The sequence below is a fragment of the Tympanuchus pallidicinctus genome, unplaced genomic scaffold, assembly GCF_026119805.1.
Source record: "Tympanuchus pallidicinctus isolate F22 unplaced genomic scaffold, pur_lepc_1.0 scaffold8, whole genome shotgun sequence".
NCBI classification, from domain to species: Eukaryota; Metazoa; Chordata; class Aves; order Galliformes; family Phasianidae; genus Tympanuchus; species Tympanuchus pallidicinctus.
In genome coordinates, this window is record NW_026294802.1 from 412,280 (window position 1) to 431,654 (window position 19,375).

At 35.7% G+C, this 19,375-nt stretch overlaps 2 protein-coding genes across 2 annotated transcripts in view; one reads left to right on the forward strand and one right to left on the reverse strand.

The window, feature by feature from the left end:
• Window positions 1-406: 406 nt before the first annotated feature.
• On the reverse strand, window positions 407-1,279 carry CAPZA3 (capping actin protein of muscle Z-line subunit alpha 3). Its single transcript, XM_052669089.1, has one exon. It carries the CDS (start codon window positions 1,277-1,279, stop codon window positions 407-409), a length of 873 nt encoding a protein of 290 aa, XP_052525049.1.
• Window positions 1,280-1,605: 326 nt separating this feature from the next.
• The window catches only part of PLCZ1 (phospholipase C zeta 1), a 45,976-nt gene continuing 28,206 nt past the window's right edge, over window positions 1,606-19,375 (forward strand). The window contains exons 1-6 of the mRNA XM_052668621.1: window positions 1,606-1,619; window positions 2,153-2,276; window positions 5,547-5,781; window positions 10,949-11,150; window positions 15,435-15,579; window positions 17,029-17,181. Of these exons, the coding sequence (XP_052524581.1) occupies window positions 1,606-1,619; window positions 2,153-2,276; window positions 5,547-5,781; window positions 10,949-11,150; window positions 15,435-15,579; window positions 17,029-17,181 (873 nt within the window). The remainder of the gene's footprint in view (window positions 1,620-2,152; window positions 2,277-5,546; window positions 5,782-10,948; window positions 11,151-15,434; window positions 15,580-17,028; window positions 17,182-19,375) is intronic.

Genomic DNA, 19,375 nt, shown 5'->3' on the forward strand with positions numbered 1-19,375 from the left:
TTTCTCTAGCACTAAACAAATCTAGTAATAACACCTCCATGTTTTTACCAATCATATTATTTTCCTTATTACAAATTCTCCATGTAATATGAATAAACAAATACATTTAATATTGAGGAAAATTCTGAAGGAAAGTAAGATTTCACTTACTGACTCATCTGTAGTGGTATATACCACCTTTGACAGCGAGCAGTAGCAGTTAAAAAGTACATGAATGGAAAAAAAACAACAGACAGCAAATAACTTTCTGTCTCTATTGATGTCCATTAATTTCACAGTGTCGAGTGACTGATCACAGCTTCTGCACTCTACTGAGCAATTTAGAAATAAATCAACTAGAAAGCATTCCCATTCTGTCCTTCAGTTATTTATTTGAGCATCTGAATCATACAGTGCAATTCAGTAATCATGGAGGTACTTCTTTTCTGGAAACACTGGTCTTTGGATGCTGATTGTTCAACAATTCATTCCAGTTCATGAAGGTACGAGTAATAGGGAGTCTCCTTCGCAGATTTTTCCTCCATGTATGCTCTGACAAGGCCTGGATGTTTTCCATAATGGCATTATGAATCTTGTTGTCTTCGGCTTTCACGAACTTCACGAAATCTGTGACAAACTGATTTCGGTCTATCACATGCAGAGACTCGCTTACAGACTTGTTGACAGTTACATGGAGGTTAGCATCTCTGAAGTAGTGTAACTGGAGAAAAAATACTCCTGTAACTCGGGTCATAACTGGAGTCAGAGCAAAAGTCCAGTCAGACTTCCAAAGGCTGTTCCAGTGTTTAGAGGGCTGGTACAGATGAGCCTCAATGCAGGCCACTAACATCTGCCTCTTCCCCAGGCTTTTTTTGAACACACAGCAGTTCCCTGAAGGAAAGTGGCAGTTCACATAGGCATTCAAACCCTTGTGGAGGGCTCCTCTCCACAGCTCCCCCTCATCTAGCATTACTCTATGCAAATGGGTTTTGCTGGTTATCCCACTCAAATGGTCAAACTCAAAGGAGAATTTGTCTTGAGGGTAGAAGAAGCGGTTTCCTCCTATGTCATTGTACTGAGTCAGTAGCACATTGTTCCCATTTACAAACACAGGGGTGAAGTTGTTCTTATTGTGACGGGCCCCAGCGTGGGCAGCCTCCTGCTTCACCAGCTCATCATCTTGGACCAGATCGCAGAGATCTTGGACAACCTGCCTGAATTCCCCTGGAGGGGACTGGCGCAGCAGCCCGCAAATGAGGGACACTTTCTCTGACGCACGCAGCCCCTGCTCCACACTCATGATTGGGGCCAGGGCTAAGAGAAAGATAGAAGTTGATAGGTGAGGGGAGGAGATGCTGAGGGAACAGCCTCAAGATAGTGAGGAGGGGGAGAAGTGTTGGTGCTCCAGAACTCCACAGTTTGTGACCTCACACATCTGAACTAATGCCAGTGGGGTCTGAGTGTGGGGAAGGAGCAAAGAGGGTCCTGGAACCCCAGCAGAGGAGCTGGGGTGTGAGGGAAATAAAAGGGCCCCACAGGGAGCCAGAGCATGCTGAGGTGATGGCCTGCCAAATGCTAGCAATGCCGTCAAAGTGAAGAACAAGGAGCTGGCAACACGGAGTCACCATGGAGGAGAACAGATATCCTCCTCCACCTCCCTCAGCTCTGCCTCCTCTTCTTCTCCATCCTCCTCCTCCTCTTGGTCTTCCCTGTGACACCTGCCACTGTATAACTTTTTCCTGACTTGAGCATGCATCGAGGCCTGGGCCAGGCTTGGGCCCGCATGGGACCACATGGCTGAAGTGCAAGAGGACCTGAGCCTGCAGGATGGTCTGCTCAGGGCTTGCTAGCTTGGGCTGCTTAGGCCAGTAGGGTGGGCACAGTGCCTCACTGCTGCTCCTCGTGGACACTCCTTTTCCTGCTGTCCCCCATCTATCTCTCTACTTCTCTCTCCTCATTTCAAGGCCCTTCTTCACCCTGACTACCCTTCATCTTCCTGCAAACTCTCCCTGTGTCTTTGGCTCTTTTCTGTGCCCCCAGGTTTCACTGAGTGCAGAGCACAAATGTATTTCTGTTCTGAGAAAACATACAAGCATTTTAGGTTGAAAATGTTGTCTCACCTTGTTGAAATAGTGGCAGAGGTCAGACTTTTCCTTAACTTGATCTCTTGTACGTGGTTTTTGAACATCATTCAGGATGACTTCATGGATGGGAAGATTGATTTAGATAGCACTGTTAAACTACTTGAAAAACTGCACATGCCTTTTAATCTCGCCCATGTGAAACATGTTTTCAAGGTGAGGAATATATAGATTCAGCGATCAGATACATTTAGAAGGTCAGTTACATAAGGGTATTATATAAGCTGTGCTTTTAAATCTTTTTTTTTTTTTTTTTTTAAATTTAGTTTATTTTGTGAAATTAATTTCATGCTTACAGAGTGTGCACAATCAGCAAATAATTTGCCATATCCAGATCCTTTGTTTCTGTGTAAAATAGATAGCTGAGTGGTTGCATGACCACTACCATCTCTTCACCACAGCAAAATGGTGTTGAGCGATAAAAATAAACAAACATGTAGGCCCTGATTCCCAACTGTATTGTAACAAGGCCTCAATGGAGAACAATGTAAATATTCTGACTTCATCCCATGGAGCTGCTTCTGTGATTGAGCTAATGAGCGCAGCCATGCCTGGCTATTGCTGTTCAGAGACATTAGAGAGATTGCTATCAACAATATGAAGGTATCTGATCTGTTCCAGCTTCAAGTCAATGTAAATCCAGCACACTTACTCAGTTTTCCACCATAACTCTCTTGTGAAGCACTTAAGAGATATGCTTTGATATCACATACATCCATAGCACTCTCGCTCCTGGGGAAGGATGTGGCCTTGAGATACAGCAATGATCATGGGTTTTCTACGTATGCAAAATAAAACAGCTAGAAATAAGCCTCAATAATAGGGTAATTTAATTTAGGCTCTCAAATTATGATTAGGTTCATATATTCCCACTGAGAAAAAACTGTAAAATTGAGTGCCTTTGGACACATTGGGATTTCATGTTCTTCAGGTCCATCCTATTAATTAATCAAAAATTATATGGATTTTTCTTTTATCTTATTTTTTTTTTCAAACCAAAATAGCCATTTGGTAAATCTGTTTTGCTAAGAAAATGAAACTCAGTGACTATTTATACATATGATTTCTATGTGATTGTTTTGCAACCAGTTTTCTAATTCTGTCCAGATTTGGTATAGGAGAATTAGCTCTGGAAATTCCAAAAGTTTTGGATCTTGTCATACTGCAGGGAAGGCAGGGAGATGGAAAGCACTAGTATTTCCTCATTCTATCTTGTTTTGTAGTTCTCTCTAGCCCAGGTGAAAACAGCAGTGTGAGTGCAGTCCTTGCTAACCATGGGGTGATGCCCATGATTTTTGAATTTTTCACTGCATTGAGACAATTGCTAAACTCGAGAATTTCACGAGAACTTGAAACTATTTCTCTATAATTGTCTGTTATTTTCCATTAGAAATCCACCTGATTTCTGACAGAAATCTGATATATTTGATGAACTGTGGGTGGAGAATAATTATTTGGGGAAGTGATCTGCATAGAATAAGCTTGGTCTAGCTACAGATACTCAGAAGTGTATATTCTGAGTATCTGTGTATAAGTGTATAAAGTATTTGACAGCCTGATCTAGTAGTTCTTAGCAGTGCTGTTAGGTATTCTTTACTTTCTGAGATATTTGGCTATTTTCAATAATTTGAATAATTAAATTGTTCATCACTCTAACAGGATGTAAAATGCAAAATCTGGAAGGAATTTTTTCTGCCATTATTTTCACTAACTACATATTGATAATCACATAACTATACACAACAAAAATCTATTTTGTAGGAAACATAGTTTTTAAAGAACAATTTACTTTGTTTTATATTCTCTTTTGTTTACCGTAATGCTCCTTTGGGCGATATCAGAATTATGAACATAAACATTTTAAAGGAATGACAAATTTTAATATACTTCTCAGAACTAAGCCCTTGTCAAGATACTTTTTTTCTGAAAAGATGTGATGTGCCTTAATGAAAATAATAATAATAATAATAAAAATCTGCCAATAAAAGTTTTATAACTATCTTTTTTTTTTTAAACATTTTGATGAGATTTTCATAACTTTAATTTCAAAAATACCCCTAGGCAGTATAGTTATCTACATTTCAGAAAAGGACAACGAAATAGAAAATTTAATTTTCTGGCCAGTTTCACTTTGTGCCAGTAGCTGAGAGAAGGTCTCCTGAGTCCTCGTGGATGCTTAATTTCTAAATGAGTTGATATTTCCTTTTTCTGATTAACAATTATGAGTAAATTTGCACTTGCCTTAAAGATGTTAAAAAAATAGTTGAATGATTTCAACCCAAGACTTGGGATTTTTCAAGCAGTAATAAAAAGCATATGATTAGTTTCCTGAATTATTATCTTGGTGCTTAGTTTCATTAAAAGTGATTGCTACTTTTTTTTTTTTTTAAACAAACTCAAAGCAGATACTTCATTACTGTTACGTAAAATTTTTGAAATTTTCTTTTTAGCTAGTATTGTGTTCTTCTTTGTTGTCGTACTTGCACTGCCATCTCTCAGTGGGAACTCTACTGCATAGGAAAAAAACTGGCAATGTAGCATTTAGATTCTATGGTGTCTCTTCAAAACTACTCTAATCAGTAGTAATCAGAAGCTTTCATCAAACAGTAGCCAGAGTTCCAATTAGATATCTTTTATTTATGGACAATTTTGGGGAGGCTCTGCACATCAAAGCAGGTGTCATTATTATGTGGTGAAATCCAACCTCCTTGGTAGTCACATCTGAAGGAGCCAAAAGTTACAAATGTTAATTAGCCTACAGTGGTAAAAAAAATAAATTTGTATATGATTTTGTGGCTATTTTTTTGAGTAAATTTCCAAAGTTTATCTTACTTTTACAATAACAAATTTAACACATGCAAGCTAAACTGATGTAAACACATTTCATGTGCACAACTACATATTTTGGTAGAAATTTTTAAAGGATAACATGAAAATTTGGTTCTTATTTCATTGTTCAGATCACAACTTGATGTATGTTGTATGTAAATTTAAAATACTGTACTTACAATTTGGTTCAATTTTCTGTGAGAGGGGTATCATATTAAGAATATTTTCTTCAACATTTTCTATGCTGCATATTTATCGTAACGCATAGCATTTTAACGTAGATTTATGTTTTAATATTGCACATATTATATATGAATTACTTTTAGTTACTTAGATGCCATGTCATATGATACGTTTTAATTTGTCCAAAAACACTTTTAACACAGAAAGACAAATCTAAACGTTGCAAATAAAAGACTATAATTTGATAATGTATTGTAGCCACTGCTGCCCTAAGCTTTCTCTGTTGTTGTAGTTCTTTCAATATTATAATATAATATAATATAATATAATATTATAATATATTATAGACTGGTTTATCTGTATCTTTTTACTATTGTATATCTTTGTGTTGACTGTTTCGATTTTTGTTTTCAGAAAACAGTTGACAAGCGGAAGATACGTACTATTAACATAGAAGACTTCAGAGCAATTTATCGAGCTATTGTACACAGAAATGAATTTCATGAAATTTTCTGTGCTTACTCTCAAAACCACAAATGTCTTGCTGACACCGAGCTCACTGAATTTCTCAAAAAAGAACAATTTAAAACTGAAGATGCTGAAACAACTGCCTTAGAAGTAATTTTGAAGTATGAACCCATTGATGAAGGTATGCATAGTTGAAGTATTTGATTTCTAGCTCTTATTTTTTGTGCTTTTCATAGACAGTTTATACTGCTGAATACTCACCTGACTAATGCAAACTGGACATTGAAAAAAAAGTAGTGTAAGCAAGAATATTATAATTATGTCTGTTGTATAATATCATTTGTAAGCAGATATATCAAATATTTATTTATTTATTTATTTATTTATTTATTTATTTATTTATTTATTTACAATTCAGGTTTTTGAATATTATAAATATGATAATATTAGAAACTCTTAATAAAGCAAAGTAAATTTACTCAGCAACAGAACATGATCAGCTCAGTCATTCTTACTCCTTATTGCAACAGACTGGTCCAAAATCTAGCTGTAGATTGCTTCAAACAAAATGCAATTTTTCTTAGAGTAGGGAACCCACACTAAATTTTTTTTATATCCACTGAAATATGTGAATGAGCATTACTAGGAAGCCAGACTGACTCTTTAGTGACAATCTCTTTGCTTAATTAATTAGAGGATTACAAGTGCTGGACTATGAAGATAAAAAATACAAATAGTGTTTTGTTATCATGCTATCTGCATTTGAGTGTTCTGTGGCAGAAAGTTTAACTGTAGAAGTAATCTAATACAGTGATTTCACAGAAGAAAACAAATTCTAGTAAAGTCATATCTCTTTGTCTTTACTAAGTAAGGCTGAAATCTTGAACAGTTACACTCTGGTTTGCTGTCAGCTGGGTATTGTTGGTAAGAATTTCAGGGATGCATTAAAGCAGTCTTGCAAATCTGGTGAATTTAAACAATGCTGACAGACTTGGAGTCTGTCAGCAAAGCCACCTGCCCCATTCAACAGTCGGCCCACATATTCTTTTTAAAAACACGGGCAATGAAGTTGTAAAAGCACTTCATGTTCCACTGAACTTCCAAGCCAGTTTCAAATTGAGTCGTATTTTAGCTTCCCTAACACCATTTCTGCATACCCAAACTATATTTCTTTATTCCTCCCTTGCAGCTTCCAAAACTCTGAGTTTTATAGTGTTTTTTTTTCCACTTCTAGTATTGCCCAGCAAGACACTTCTCGTGGTGCAATGGAGGGAAGCTGTCTAAGCAGCTAGAACTGATAATTCAGACTGGAATCTGATACTCAAGCTAGGTTCTTCCAGATATCAGTAATACTTTGCAGTATATTCGTCCTTTCTGAATCAATAGAAATGTGAGATGAGTGATTTGTTGAATCTGTAACAAGCAGATATTTCAGCTGCTGATGGCTGCTTCAAGCTGTGCTGCTGCATTTCTGATGTTTCTCTCAACATGGCAAGAGACAAAATTTGCTAATATGCTGAAAAAAGGAAATCAAACGTAAATAAAATTTATTGGAAACTTTGTTCAGAGGAAGATGAATATTAAATGTTTAACAGTGTTGGTTTCCTTTGGTTTCCATTGTTTCGTACTGAGTAAGGAAAACTGAAAAAATAGCAATAAATTCAAGAAGGAGAAAAACTTCCTTTTGAGATAACAACTCTGTAATGTCTATGCTGATCATTCCCACTATTGTGGGAATAACTACAGCACACTTTCAACCAGAAGCAAAAGGCATTTGGTGTTTCACTAAGTCACTCATTGTCCAGCGATAGCTACAAAATCTTCCTTATGTCATTAATTTTAGAGGCTACCTTTCAAATTAGCACAAATTTTATTAAACATATCCTACTCTTTCTGAAAATTAGTCTTTCCTAAGTAATTATGTAAGTTACCAGTTTAAAAGTTTGTTTTGAATGATTTGATCAGAAAGTTAATAGCTATAAAAAGAACAAGAATCTTTACTCAGTTAGTAAACACAGTTGTAAATATAATTTTTTTTTTTCTTAAATTTCTGATTTACACTAGAGATTTAAGCCAAATTTTCGTTTTTCCTCATCTGTGAAAAAATTGTTTATCCTGTTATTGGAAATAATACTGCTGAGTGAAATAATAGCTGTCTTGTTCATGCTGCTTTGACTGGACAAATATTCCCACTCAAACATATTTAGTAGAAAGTTCCAGATATGATTGACATGATAGTTGATTCATACGGTGTCGTGATATACCGTTTTGTGCAACTGTCATTCTGAATTTGGTGTGGCATATTCTTCATCAAGATGATCTGTTAGACTCATCTGCCAGCCTTGTCCTGTATTTTACAAAAAGAGAAAAGGGCAGATCTTGACACAAGATTGACTGGTTTGCTAATAGTAACAACCATTAACTTAGTACACTGGTATGTCACGATGATGATAAAATCAGTGACTAGATATATACAACACTGATAAGTCAATTGTTAACATTTGGTCCATCGTTAACATTTGCGTCCACAGAGAGACAACTTTTCAATGTCATTGAGTGACATAACTCCAAATTAGCTGTCTGCAGATGCTGTATTTTGTTCAGAAACAGCACAGAATACACTGCTCTTCCATTTTTCTTACACAGTTTAAATTTCTAATGACAAAATTCTGCATTGACAGATTTGTGTGTGTGTAAGCTAAAGTTTGCATTTTTGACTGAAGGACTCATTTATGAAAGTGATCGTAGAAATGGTGAATATGTGAATCATCTGACAGTTACCTCTTACTAACATTGAGATGTCAGGTTTGTTGCACACAAACATTCAGACATCTCTCCATTCTATTACTAATTTCATATAGAAGTCTTGACTCACTAAGTGATATTAAAGAAACCATGTTATGCAAACCAAATGGCCAAAGGGACTTTGTCTTTCTTTAGTACAGCTTTTTTTTTTTTTTAATTTCTTATTTGTTTCTCAAAATTCAACATTTGCATGGATTTGATCACTGAGACATTAGTACATTTGTCAGATAAAGAATTTAAGTAATCTGGAATGTATTTATTAATTAAAAAAAAATTTAGGCTATAAGCTTCTTAGGCTTGTTTGTATGTGCCATTTACTCTCCATTTATATAAATACAATATTTCAGACAGATTTGTCCAACATTTTATGAAAGCTTAATTTCAATATTTCTTTCCACAAAGAAGTTGTAAATTAAGAAAGTAGGAGGAGATGAACTCTAAAAAATATGGGCATATAATATAATATATCTTTCAAAAAATCATGCACTGGCCATAATTCCTGTGATATATATGTATTTTTCTATATGGCAGTGCTGAAATTTACCTTAATTGGGTTGACAACAAGAGAAAAACAAATTACTTTTTACAACAGTTATCACCGGAAAAAAAGAATATTAGCAATAAATAGTGTTTCAGTCTATCTGAAAAGGGAAGGCAAGAAAAAAGCATTGAACTTTTTAAACAAGAAAAAGCTACAAGAAGACAGAAATCTTCCCTTGCTTTTGCTTTTTATTTCTGCACCAAATGGATATGTGTTTACTAACTGCTGCTAATGGAGAAAAAGATTGAGATTCCTCTCGGGAGATGCATAAGGCCTTGATGAAAGCATCTATTCCCCATGGAAAGTTTATGAAGATATATTCCCATTTCTTTTAACACAGAAAAAGAAAGTGTCTGTAAATGACCAGAAAATAGTTTGGCTGTGCTATTTATCAGAATTTAAAAAGCATTGTACTTGTGTTCTTAACCAATTTTGGTATCTTCATCAGACAAAGATAAGAGTGGGTTCTAATGAAACCCAGTAGGTTTCCTTCACTGGTCAGAGACTTATGAGCTAACTAATAGTATGAACTAACAGTAGGAATAACAACAATTTAAGCCTTCTTCTATCTTAGACTTTAAAAACTGTGACCTTTTTTACTAAACAAGAGGTCTTCTCTGCAAAATTATTTTAGCAGATGATATGCTGTTCATGATCATGTGATGATCACATCGCTTCATTACTGCTTACCAATTTCGATCGACAAAGTTGCAATGAATTTTGATGGCTCTCCAGAAACAAGACTTTAGTTGTATGCAAGTGAAAGATAGCAGCTATAGATCCTGAGAAAAGAGCTGTAAATGAATATAATGCAAGGTCTTGTAATAAGCTATAAAAAAATAAGCTATATAAAAATACATATATTTTTTTCCAATGATGAGAGAAATGAAATGAACTCTGAATTCAAGGAACTTATATGCTGACTATTGAAGTAATACATATTTGCCTTACAAAGTATTGTTTCTAATTTAAAGGGACTATATTAATGAGTGCATTTATGTGAACACATGTTCTCTTCAAGACAAAAACTACTACCATCTTCTATTTATTTATGGCAAGAGAAACCCAAAATAATATAAAAAATAGTGAAGAAACTTGAAAACCCAGTGTTATTATTAGCATAAAGTACTGTCTGATTACCTATTGATTAAGAATCACTATCCAACTATGGTGACAAAAATAAGGTTATTTTGCAGTCAGAACTGTGAAAAATCTCTGACTAATTCAAACTAGGTTGTGTTTTGAATCAAAACTGACATCTGAGATTATATAATTTGCAAAAGAGTTACATTTGAAGCATGACATTAGAGCAACAGTTGGCAGCGTAATGGATCTGTTTGTCATTAATTCAGTTAAATAACAAAATAAATGGGATGACTATCACTGGTATGAAGGCAATTAGCATGATTTGTTATAGATGCAGTAATATAATAAGCGTGATTTCAAATTCATCTTTGTGGGCAGTAATTTATATTGTTAAGATGATGTTTCTAATTTCAAATACTTCCAAACAAAACATCATTTTGTCACTAGCTATTTTCAATTTTCCACCATTTAAGATGCTTGATGTTAAGAATCATGGTTTCTACAAGATTATGAATGACATTTTAAAGAAAAATTCCATTATTTTCTACTGAGAAAAAATCCATTAGTGCACTGACTAGCATGTTACTTTCCAAAACTAAACAATAAGAAATATTTTATATTTACTTAGAACTATTGCAAACTTTTTTTTTCTAAAATCCACAGAAGTACAAAAACATAAGAACAAACTAATTTACTCTCATAATTTAGAACCACATCAACACCAGAACTGTACAAATCTGACATTTGTGTTCATATTGCTTTTTGTGAATTTTAAAATTGCAGAGAAGTGTTGGGCTATAAAACATTTAGCAGTGTTCTGAATTATCTACTAAAAACTATGAAAAATACACAGATATAACTATCAGCTTAGCTTCACACCAGATTTTTCACCTTTCTTTTTTTCTTTTTTGAACAGTTAGGAAAAGAAGACAATTGTCGTTTGAAGGGTTTATAAGGTACATGAGTTCAGAAGATTGTATTATATTCAAGAAAGAGCATCGGACCGTCTACCAAGATATGAACCACCCATTATGTGACTATTTTATTTCATCTTCTCACAATACCTACTTGGTATCTGACCAGCTAGTAGGACCCAGCGATTTAAATGGATATATCAGGTATTCACACGGAGGGTTTTTTTTGTTTGTTTTTAACCAATATTGTAAACATTCTCTGGCTTTCCAGAAGTAACTCACAAGTAATGCTTTTGTCAATAGCCATTGTGGATGAAAGTGGAAAACAATAGTCTTATTTTATGTGTAATCTTTTCAATATATTTACCAAACCACTTGATCATAGACTGGAAACAATCCATTGTTTCACTTAAGCACGTAACATCCTTTTCATAGCAAAATAAATCTATAGCATGCAGCACAGTATATGACTTAATCAGTTTTTATTCTCAACATACCATGAAAAAATTACAAATAAACATAAAATTTCTGGGCCAACTCATTTCTGATCAATATACAGGACGTAAGCGCACACTATGTAGCTGTCTGTTATTCGTGATTAATGTGTGTTGCAATGCAGTCTATTTGGAAATAGCAACGAAATGGGACAAAGGTCTTATGCTGGCATTATAGTAGCCAAGAGAGAGAAGAAACTGTTCAGTTGTGCAGCATATGACTCCAAGAACAAAAGGAAACAAGTATACGTTATGGCCAAGATGCATTTAGCAGAAATAAGAAGTAGGAGAAAAAGGCATGTAGAAGAAGAAGTAGGAGAAAAAGGAGAAGTAGGAGAAAAATATTTGTCATGATTTTGGCTGAGATAATTAAAAGTCCTATGAAATTTTTTGTTTGGTTTCTCTCTAGATATTCTCTAATGGCTTGCAATCATCACATTTATTTCTAGCAGAATTTAAAATTATGTAAGGTAAAAACTGTGTCTCTTAAAATAATTGCAAACATGATATTAAACCTTTTCAATTCCTGTTTTTGAATGGTATTAAAATATTAGAAAATATCTGTCTAGATACATCTTTAAGATATGGTTAAAATAAAAAAAAAATATGGTAAAATAATGTTCATAGAATCCTAGAATCACAGAATCATAGAATGGCCTGGTTGAAAGGGACCACAATAATCATTTCAACCCCCCTGCTATGTACAGGGTCACCAACCACCAGACCAGGCTGCCCAGAGCCACATCCAGCCTGGCCTTGAACGCCTCCAAGGATGAGGTATCCATAACCTCTCTGAACTTGTTCCACTGTGTCACTACCCTCTGAGTGAAAAACTTCCTCCTAATATCTAACCTAAACCTCCTCTGTCTCATTTTAAGACCATTTCCCCTTGTCCTATCACTATCCATTCATGTCAATAGCTGTTTCCCCTCCTGTTGGTATGCTCCCTTCAAGTACTGGAAGGCCACAATGAGGTCTCTCCGTGGTCTTCTCCAAGCTAAACAAGCCCAGCTCCCTTAACCTTTCTTCATTGGAGAGGTACTCCAGTCCTCTGATCATCTTCATGGCCCTTCTCTGGACCCGCTCCAAGAGTTCTGCATCTTTCTTATGCTGAAGGTCCCAGGCCTGGACACAGTACTGCAGAAGGGGCCTCACAAGACCTGAGTAGAGGGGGACAATCACCTCTTTCTCCCTGATGGCTGCCCCTTTTTTTAATGCAGCCCAGGATATAGTTGGCCTTCTGGGCTGCAAGAGCACACTGCTCAGTGTGTTTAATCCATCAAACCAGTGTGTTTAAACCATCAAACCATCCACCAGTTCTTTAATCCATCAAACAGTCCATCTTTCAAATCTCTACCTCTCCAATTTAGAGAGAAGGATGTGGTGAGGGACCACGTCAAAGACTTTGCAGTCCAGCTCCTCATCCACCAGGACCCCCAAGTCCTTCTCAGCAGGACTGCTCTCAAGGAAGCCTTCTCACAGTCTGTATAAATACCTGGGATTGCCCCAGCCCAGTATAACACCCTGCATTTGGTCTTGTTGAACCTTGTTACGTTCACTTGGCCCCACTTCTCCAGACTGTCTAGCTCCCTCTAGATTGCTTCTCTTCCCTCCAGTGTATCAATTGCACTGCACAGCTTGGTGTCATCTGCAAACTTGCAGATTGTTCACTCAATTCCATCGTCTATATCATTGATAAAAATGTCAAAGAGCACTGGTCCCAAGACTGACCTTGGGGGACATCACTTGTGACCAGCTTCCACCCTGATACGGAACCATTATTCACAGCCCTTTGGCTGCAACCAGCCAACCAGTTCTTTAATCCATCAAACAGTCCATCTTTCAAATCTCTACCTCTCCAACTTAGAGAGAAGGATGTGGTGAGGGACCAAGTCAAAGGCTTTGCAGAAGTCCAGGTAGATGACATCTGTCCTTCCCCTGTTCACTGATGCTGTCACTCCATCATAGAAGGCCACTAGATCAGGCAAGATCTGCCCTTGGTGAAGACATGCTGGCTGTCTCAGATAACCTTTTCGTCTAGTGTGTGCCTTAACATGGTAACTAGGAGGATGTCCTCCATGATTTTTCCAGGCACAGAGGTTCAAGAAATGCTTACAAAGGCTGACCCGAAAGTAATGTCTTTTTTTTTTTTTATGTTGGCCCACAATGTCAGAGATAGATGTTGATGGTGTGGCAGTAAAGGTTGAATCTTCCCACCAGTATTCTGTTACAATTTGTTGTCATGTGACAGATGCAGCAGAAGGGCAGTCTGACAAAATGGTGCCTGACATGGAAGAGCATATGAAGCAAGGATGTATCATTCAATTCCTCCATGCAGAAAAAATAACACCTGACATTAATAGATGCTTGCTGAATGATTATGGAGATCAAAAAGTGGATGTGAGCACAGTGAAGAGGTGTGTGATGCTCGCTTTTTAGCAGTGGCAGCAGTGACATGAAAGACAAGCCATGTTCTGGATGGCCATGCACATCTGTCACATCACAAAATGAAGAGCACCTCAATCAGCTCATTTGCACGAATCTTCTGATTATGACCAGGGAACTGTGTATGAAGCTGAGTATTGGCTTCAAGGTGTAGGAAATGATGGTGGCAATGTTGGAATATCGCTGTTTGTGCCAGATGGTTCCCATGAATGCTCACACAGGAACAAAAAGAAGACTGTATGCAAGTTTGTCAGGACCTATTGAACCAATACAAGGCATTACTAATGATGAGAGGTGTCAGCGCTGTGAGCCAGAGTCAAAACAGCGGTCTGTGAAGTGGAGCGTGATTTCTCAATTGAAAAAAACAAGACAAAAAAAAAAAAGACAGTCCTCAGTGGCTAAAGTGGTATACATTGATTTTTGGGATAGGAAAGGAGTGATTCTTCTGGAATTCCTGGAATCTGGAGGAACCATCAGCTCTGACCACCACACAAGAATGTTGACAGAGATGATGGCCTGGACTTCTTAGAATCAGGCTAGAGAAGAAATCAATCTTTCTCTTGCAAGATGATAATGGTAGGATCCACATATCAGTTGGAAGGTCATTGAATGTGTTGTCAGTCTTAGTTGGTCTGTCCTACTACACCCACCATACAGCCTGGATTTGCACCTTCTGACTTTCATCTTTTTGAACCAATGAAAGACTGATTATGTGGGCAACATTTTGCTAGCAACAGCTTTGAAAAATCTGCTGGTGCAGATTTTTACAAGTGTGGCATGCAGGCTCTTGTTCATCAGAGGCAAAAATGCACAGCAAATGATGGTGTCTATGCTGAAAAAATCATGTTGAACAGTTGAGAATTTGCTTTATCAGATAGTGTGTTTGTATTCTTTGTCATAACTTCCACAGAAATAAATAGGAAGCATTACTTTTGGAGCTACCTACATAGTAGCAAGGCAAATGTTAGAAACCTAAGTGATTTAAGGGGAACAATTAACCTACTATAAATTGAAGCAGTAAATTTAAGGCTTCTGGGAAACTTTAGCCCTACCTCTTAGAAATTAAGTCCGAGGTAAAACAGCTAAAGAAAATAACAAAGAAGCAGAACCTGATTCTTTAGGTGTGATGGTGATATACTAATCCTTTTAAGTATGACAACTCTCAAACTTTCAGACATATCATGAAATAGTAATAACAAAAAAAAAGCCCTTTCAAGTATTTATTATTTCATTCTAAGCATACATTTATCAACATTCCAAAGTTTTTACTTAAAAATGTTGAGTCTTTTTCAGTCTCTTAATGAAGGCTATTCATATAATCTATCTTCCTCCTTAGTACACTAATAAATTTTATTACCTAATATGCCTAAGATGAACAGCAGAAAACAGAGCTTGGTCTCATATCTTTATAACTTCCTAGGATTTATCAGTTATGATTATAGACTAGTATTTTTGTATTTTATGTGCTTGTAGGCAGAAATATAGTGACATAAAAAGAAATGAGGTGTTTTCCTTTTAACTGTGAATTATTTCCTTTGTTCTTTCCAAGTGCTCTGTTAAAAGGATGCCGTTGTCTGGAAATTGACTGCTGGGATGGCTCAAACAATGATCCTGTTGTGTATCATGGTCACACCCTCACAAGCAAACTTCCATTTTATTCTGTAATTCACGCAGTAGACAAGTATGCTTTTGCGGTATGTATATATATGTCAGTTAAAATGCTACAGTGTTGTAAAAAAGCCTGCAAATATACTGATATCTTGAGATTCTCAGAGGTAAAAAATAACCACAAAACTGAGATAGTCTTTATAGAATGAACATTACTAAAATGAATTACAGGAAAAATGTACAATCTGTTTATTAATTTTGGAATTCTTACCTAAGGTCATTTAGTCAAGCACTGAAAATGAACTGAAAAACTATTTCAGAATCTGTCTAATGTTATACTTTCCGCCTTTATATTTTGCTATGAATTTACTTAACTTATTCTTCTGTTGCTAACACTGTCTGATATCCTAAGCTCGATTTCACAAAATAGAGAAAAAATTAGACTAGAAGTTAGTTTGATGTTTATTCTGTTTTCATTTCCACTTTTTTTTTTTTTTTTTAAAAAATTCAAGATATGATACAGGTCTTCTTGTCAGATGATTCATTAAGGCAATGTCCTTTCTGTCTATCTTTGGCAAAAGAGCAAAAGTTGGAGATTTTTTGTTACTCAGTCTCTTTGCAGATTTCTGACAAAACTTCTACTGAACTGATGTCCTGCAAGACTGTTAATATAATTTGCATAATATATGTGCATGTGTACATTCACACATTTATGTGGATTTTTATACACACACATATATAGTCTATTCAGATTTAAGCTGGTCTTCAACAGGTATCAGATAAATCTCACCTATGTTTGCTTGTAAATAGAATATTGTGTAAAGGTATAACATAGACTTCATTTAAGAAGCATGAGTTATAGAAAAAAGATGATAAAATTATATCAAGAAATAATAGTTCTATAATAGTAACTAGTATGTTCTTCTGATAATGGTCACCAGCAAATCCTCAGTGAAAAAATGTTAAAAATTGAATAAACACAGAATGACTCTTCCTTTATAAACTGTCAGTTTAGATCCTACCCAAGCAAATATTTTATTCATTAGCTGATGACTTCTGAAAATTATTTATAGAATTGAAATGGACATGTCTCCTTTGAGGGATTCTCTGAAGTTTGCCAGAGTTCCTATGTCTCGCTTGAGTACTGTGATGGGTAAAGAATAGAGTCCCAAGAAAATACTGTGATATTATTAAAAAAACATTGCATGGCTTTTTTTTCTTTTTAATCTCCATGCATTTGTTTCTATCTCCTCTTAACGTCCTGAGGATGATGTTTGGTTGTTTTTTTTGTTGTTTGTTTTTGTTTTTTGTTTTTCTCTTCTTTGGATTTAAGTTACTATTTCAAATATTCTTTCCCTTTTCTATAAGTATTGTGAGCTTTACTATTCTGTAACTAACCTAAAAAAACAGACACGTTCGAAATATTTTGCAAATACAAGGAAACTATGAATTACTAAGGGGCCTTCTGCAATATATTTTTGGGGATTTTCTTTATATTTCTTAATCATAATGGACTTTAAATTCTATTGTTTTAGGCATCTGATTATCCAGTTGTGCTGTCTTTGGAGAATCACTGCAGCCCTAAGCAACAAGAAAGGATGGCACAATATTTACTAAATATTCTAGGTGACAAACTTCTTACTTCAACAATTGGTGACATACCGGTGACTCAGCTACCTTCTCCTGAGGTAATAATACTGTATTTTGTTCTGTGAAAATTAGTGAAAAAAATCTTGCTTTTTTTTTTTTTTTAAACTCTTCTGAGACTGATCATTTGCATCTGAATGAACTTCAAATGGTAAAAAAATGAAAAATTAAGCAACACAAAATACATAAAAATATTTTCTTTAAGAAATAAATCATACAGATTAATGGGAATTTTAGTCTGCAAAAAAACTTTCCAGTACCACGTTGAAGCATGTATTCATAAAATGCTAACACAGTAGCATTTTTTTTTTTTTTTTCAGAGGTCTTTCATGTTGCAGTTCACATGAATCCAATTTCTGGTGCTTTGTATACATTAAATGTTTTATTGTATTTTATATTCAAAAGCAGCTAACTTTCCAGTGCATAAATCTGCCTTCCTTAAAGGCAGATGCTTTTTCTTGTGTTTAGACTACCACATTTTGACATAGGACTGCTTCTGTAGATGAACCACACTATGATAATTTAATTCATATTAAGTCATAGTCTAAAGAAATTACAGTAATTTCAGTGTTGGCATTTGGTTTTTAATATGCAGTTTTTTATTCAGTGTTAGAATGGTTCTCAATGACAAGGTGCATTACAGCTGCCTTGTTTTCATATAAAATAAAAAGCAACCTATAAACCTCAGTTAAGTTACTTTTCAAATATTCTAGAAGTTAGAAGTTTGGAATCTGAATTCTGAATCTGAGAGCTGTGCAAAAACCAGGTTTTGGAAATTGAATTTTGGAAATTCAAAGTTATGAACAAATTTTCAGATTTTTCTATAAAAAAACCTTCAAGGTTTCCATTGACCTGTACAGTCGATATTTTGAAATTAAATTGAACACGTCTTCTCCTCTCCTCTCCTCTCCTCTCCTCTCCTCTCCTCTCCTCTCCTCTCCTCTCCTCTCCTCTCCTCTCCTCTCCTCTCCTCTCCTCTCCTCTCCTCTCCTCTCCTCTCCTCTCCTCTCCTCTCCTCTCCTCTCCTCTCCTCTCCTCTCCTCTCCTCTCCTCTCCTCTCCTCTCCTCTCCTCTCCTCTCCTCTCCTCTCCTCTCCTCTCCTCTCCTCTCCTCTCCTCTCCTCTCCTCTCCTCTCCTCTCCTCTCCTCTCCTCTCCTCTCCTCTCCTCTCCTCTCCTCTCCTCTCCTCTCCTCTCCTCTCCTCTCCTCTCCTCTTTCACCTTCCCTCCCCTCACTTCCCCTCCCCTCACTTCCCCTCCCCTCACTTCTCTCCTCCCCTCGCTTCTCTTCTAGTATCCTTGAGTCCATTATTTGAAAGTTCTGAAAGAGGAAACAAATTGTAAATTTTAAAACGAAGTTATGCTTTAAAAGAAAAAACTTTTATTTAAATCTATTGGTGTACCTGTTATTGGATAATTTATCTTAGTTCCTTAGATTAAAAAAAGTCCTGAATTTTAATGTTGTTTAAGAAATGGAAACCTAAATCTACATATATTTTGGTTGTGTTGAGAAAAGTGTTCATGGAACCACTTCACTGAGTTCTGTTACTACAAAAAACATTTTCTCTTATTCTTTGATTCACCCTTAGGCAGTGTTTCTCAGCTGGTGGCTTGAGACCCCAGGGATATGAAGTCAGAAAAGGCAATTAGATGAGGGTAGAAAATTTTAAAATTCCCATTGTACCAGTCTTTGCATTAAATCTTATTTCAAGAACAAAATATTTTTTAATGTCTTGTAACATAAATACATGCATGCAAAACAGTCATTCAGGCTTGCCACTGTCATCAGCAATATGTAAGATGTATTTTCCACACTTCTTTACAGTACCTGAAACAGAATGATGCAAATGCAAATGTTTTGTTTCAAAACGAGGATAAAACTGTGTTCAAGAGGTGTCTGGATGAGGAGCTGCGAGATATGGTTTTAGTAGCTTGTGGTAGCAGTGGTAATGAGAAGATGGATGGACTAGATGATCTTATAAGTTGTTTACAACATTGTGATTCTATGATTCTATGATTGTTTTAATTGTGTCAACACAACATGCAGGTAAAATTTGGTAAAGTAATTGGGAAAAAGAAAAAACATTTTTAAAGAAATTTGTTCAAGAGATTTGCTAGAGTATTATAATGCTACTATATTTTTGTAGCAGTATTGTCTTAAATCTATTTAGTACATCTTTATAAATTTCTCATAAACATTTTTTTTTTAGATTGCAGTCAAATATTTTTATATCAGT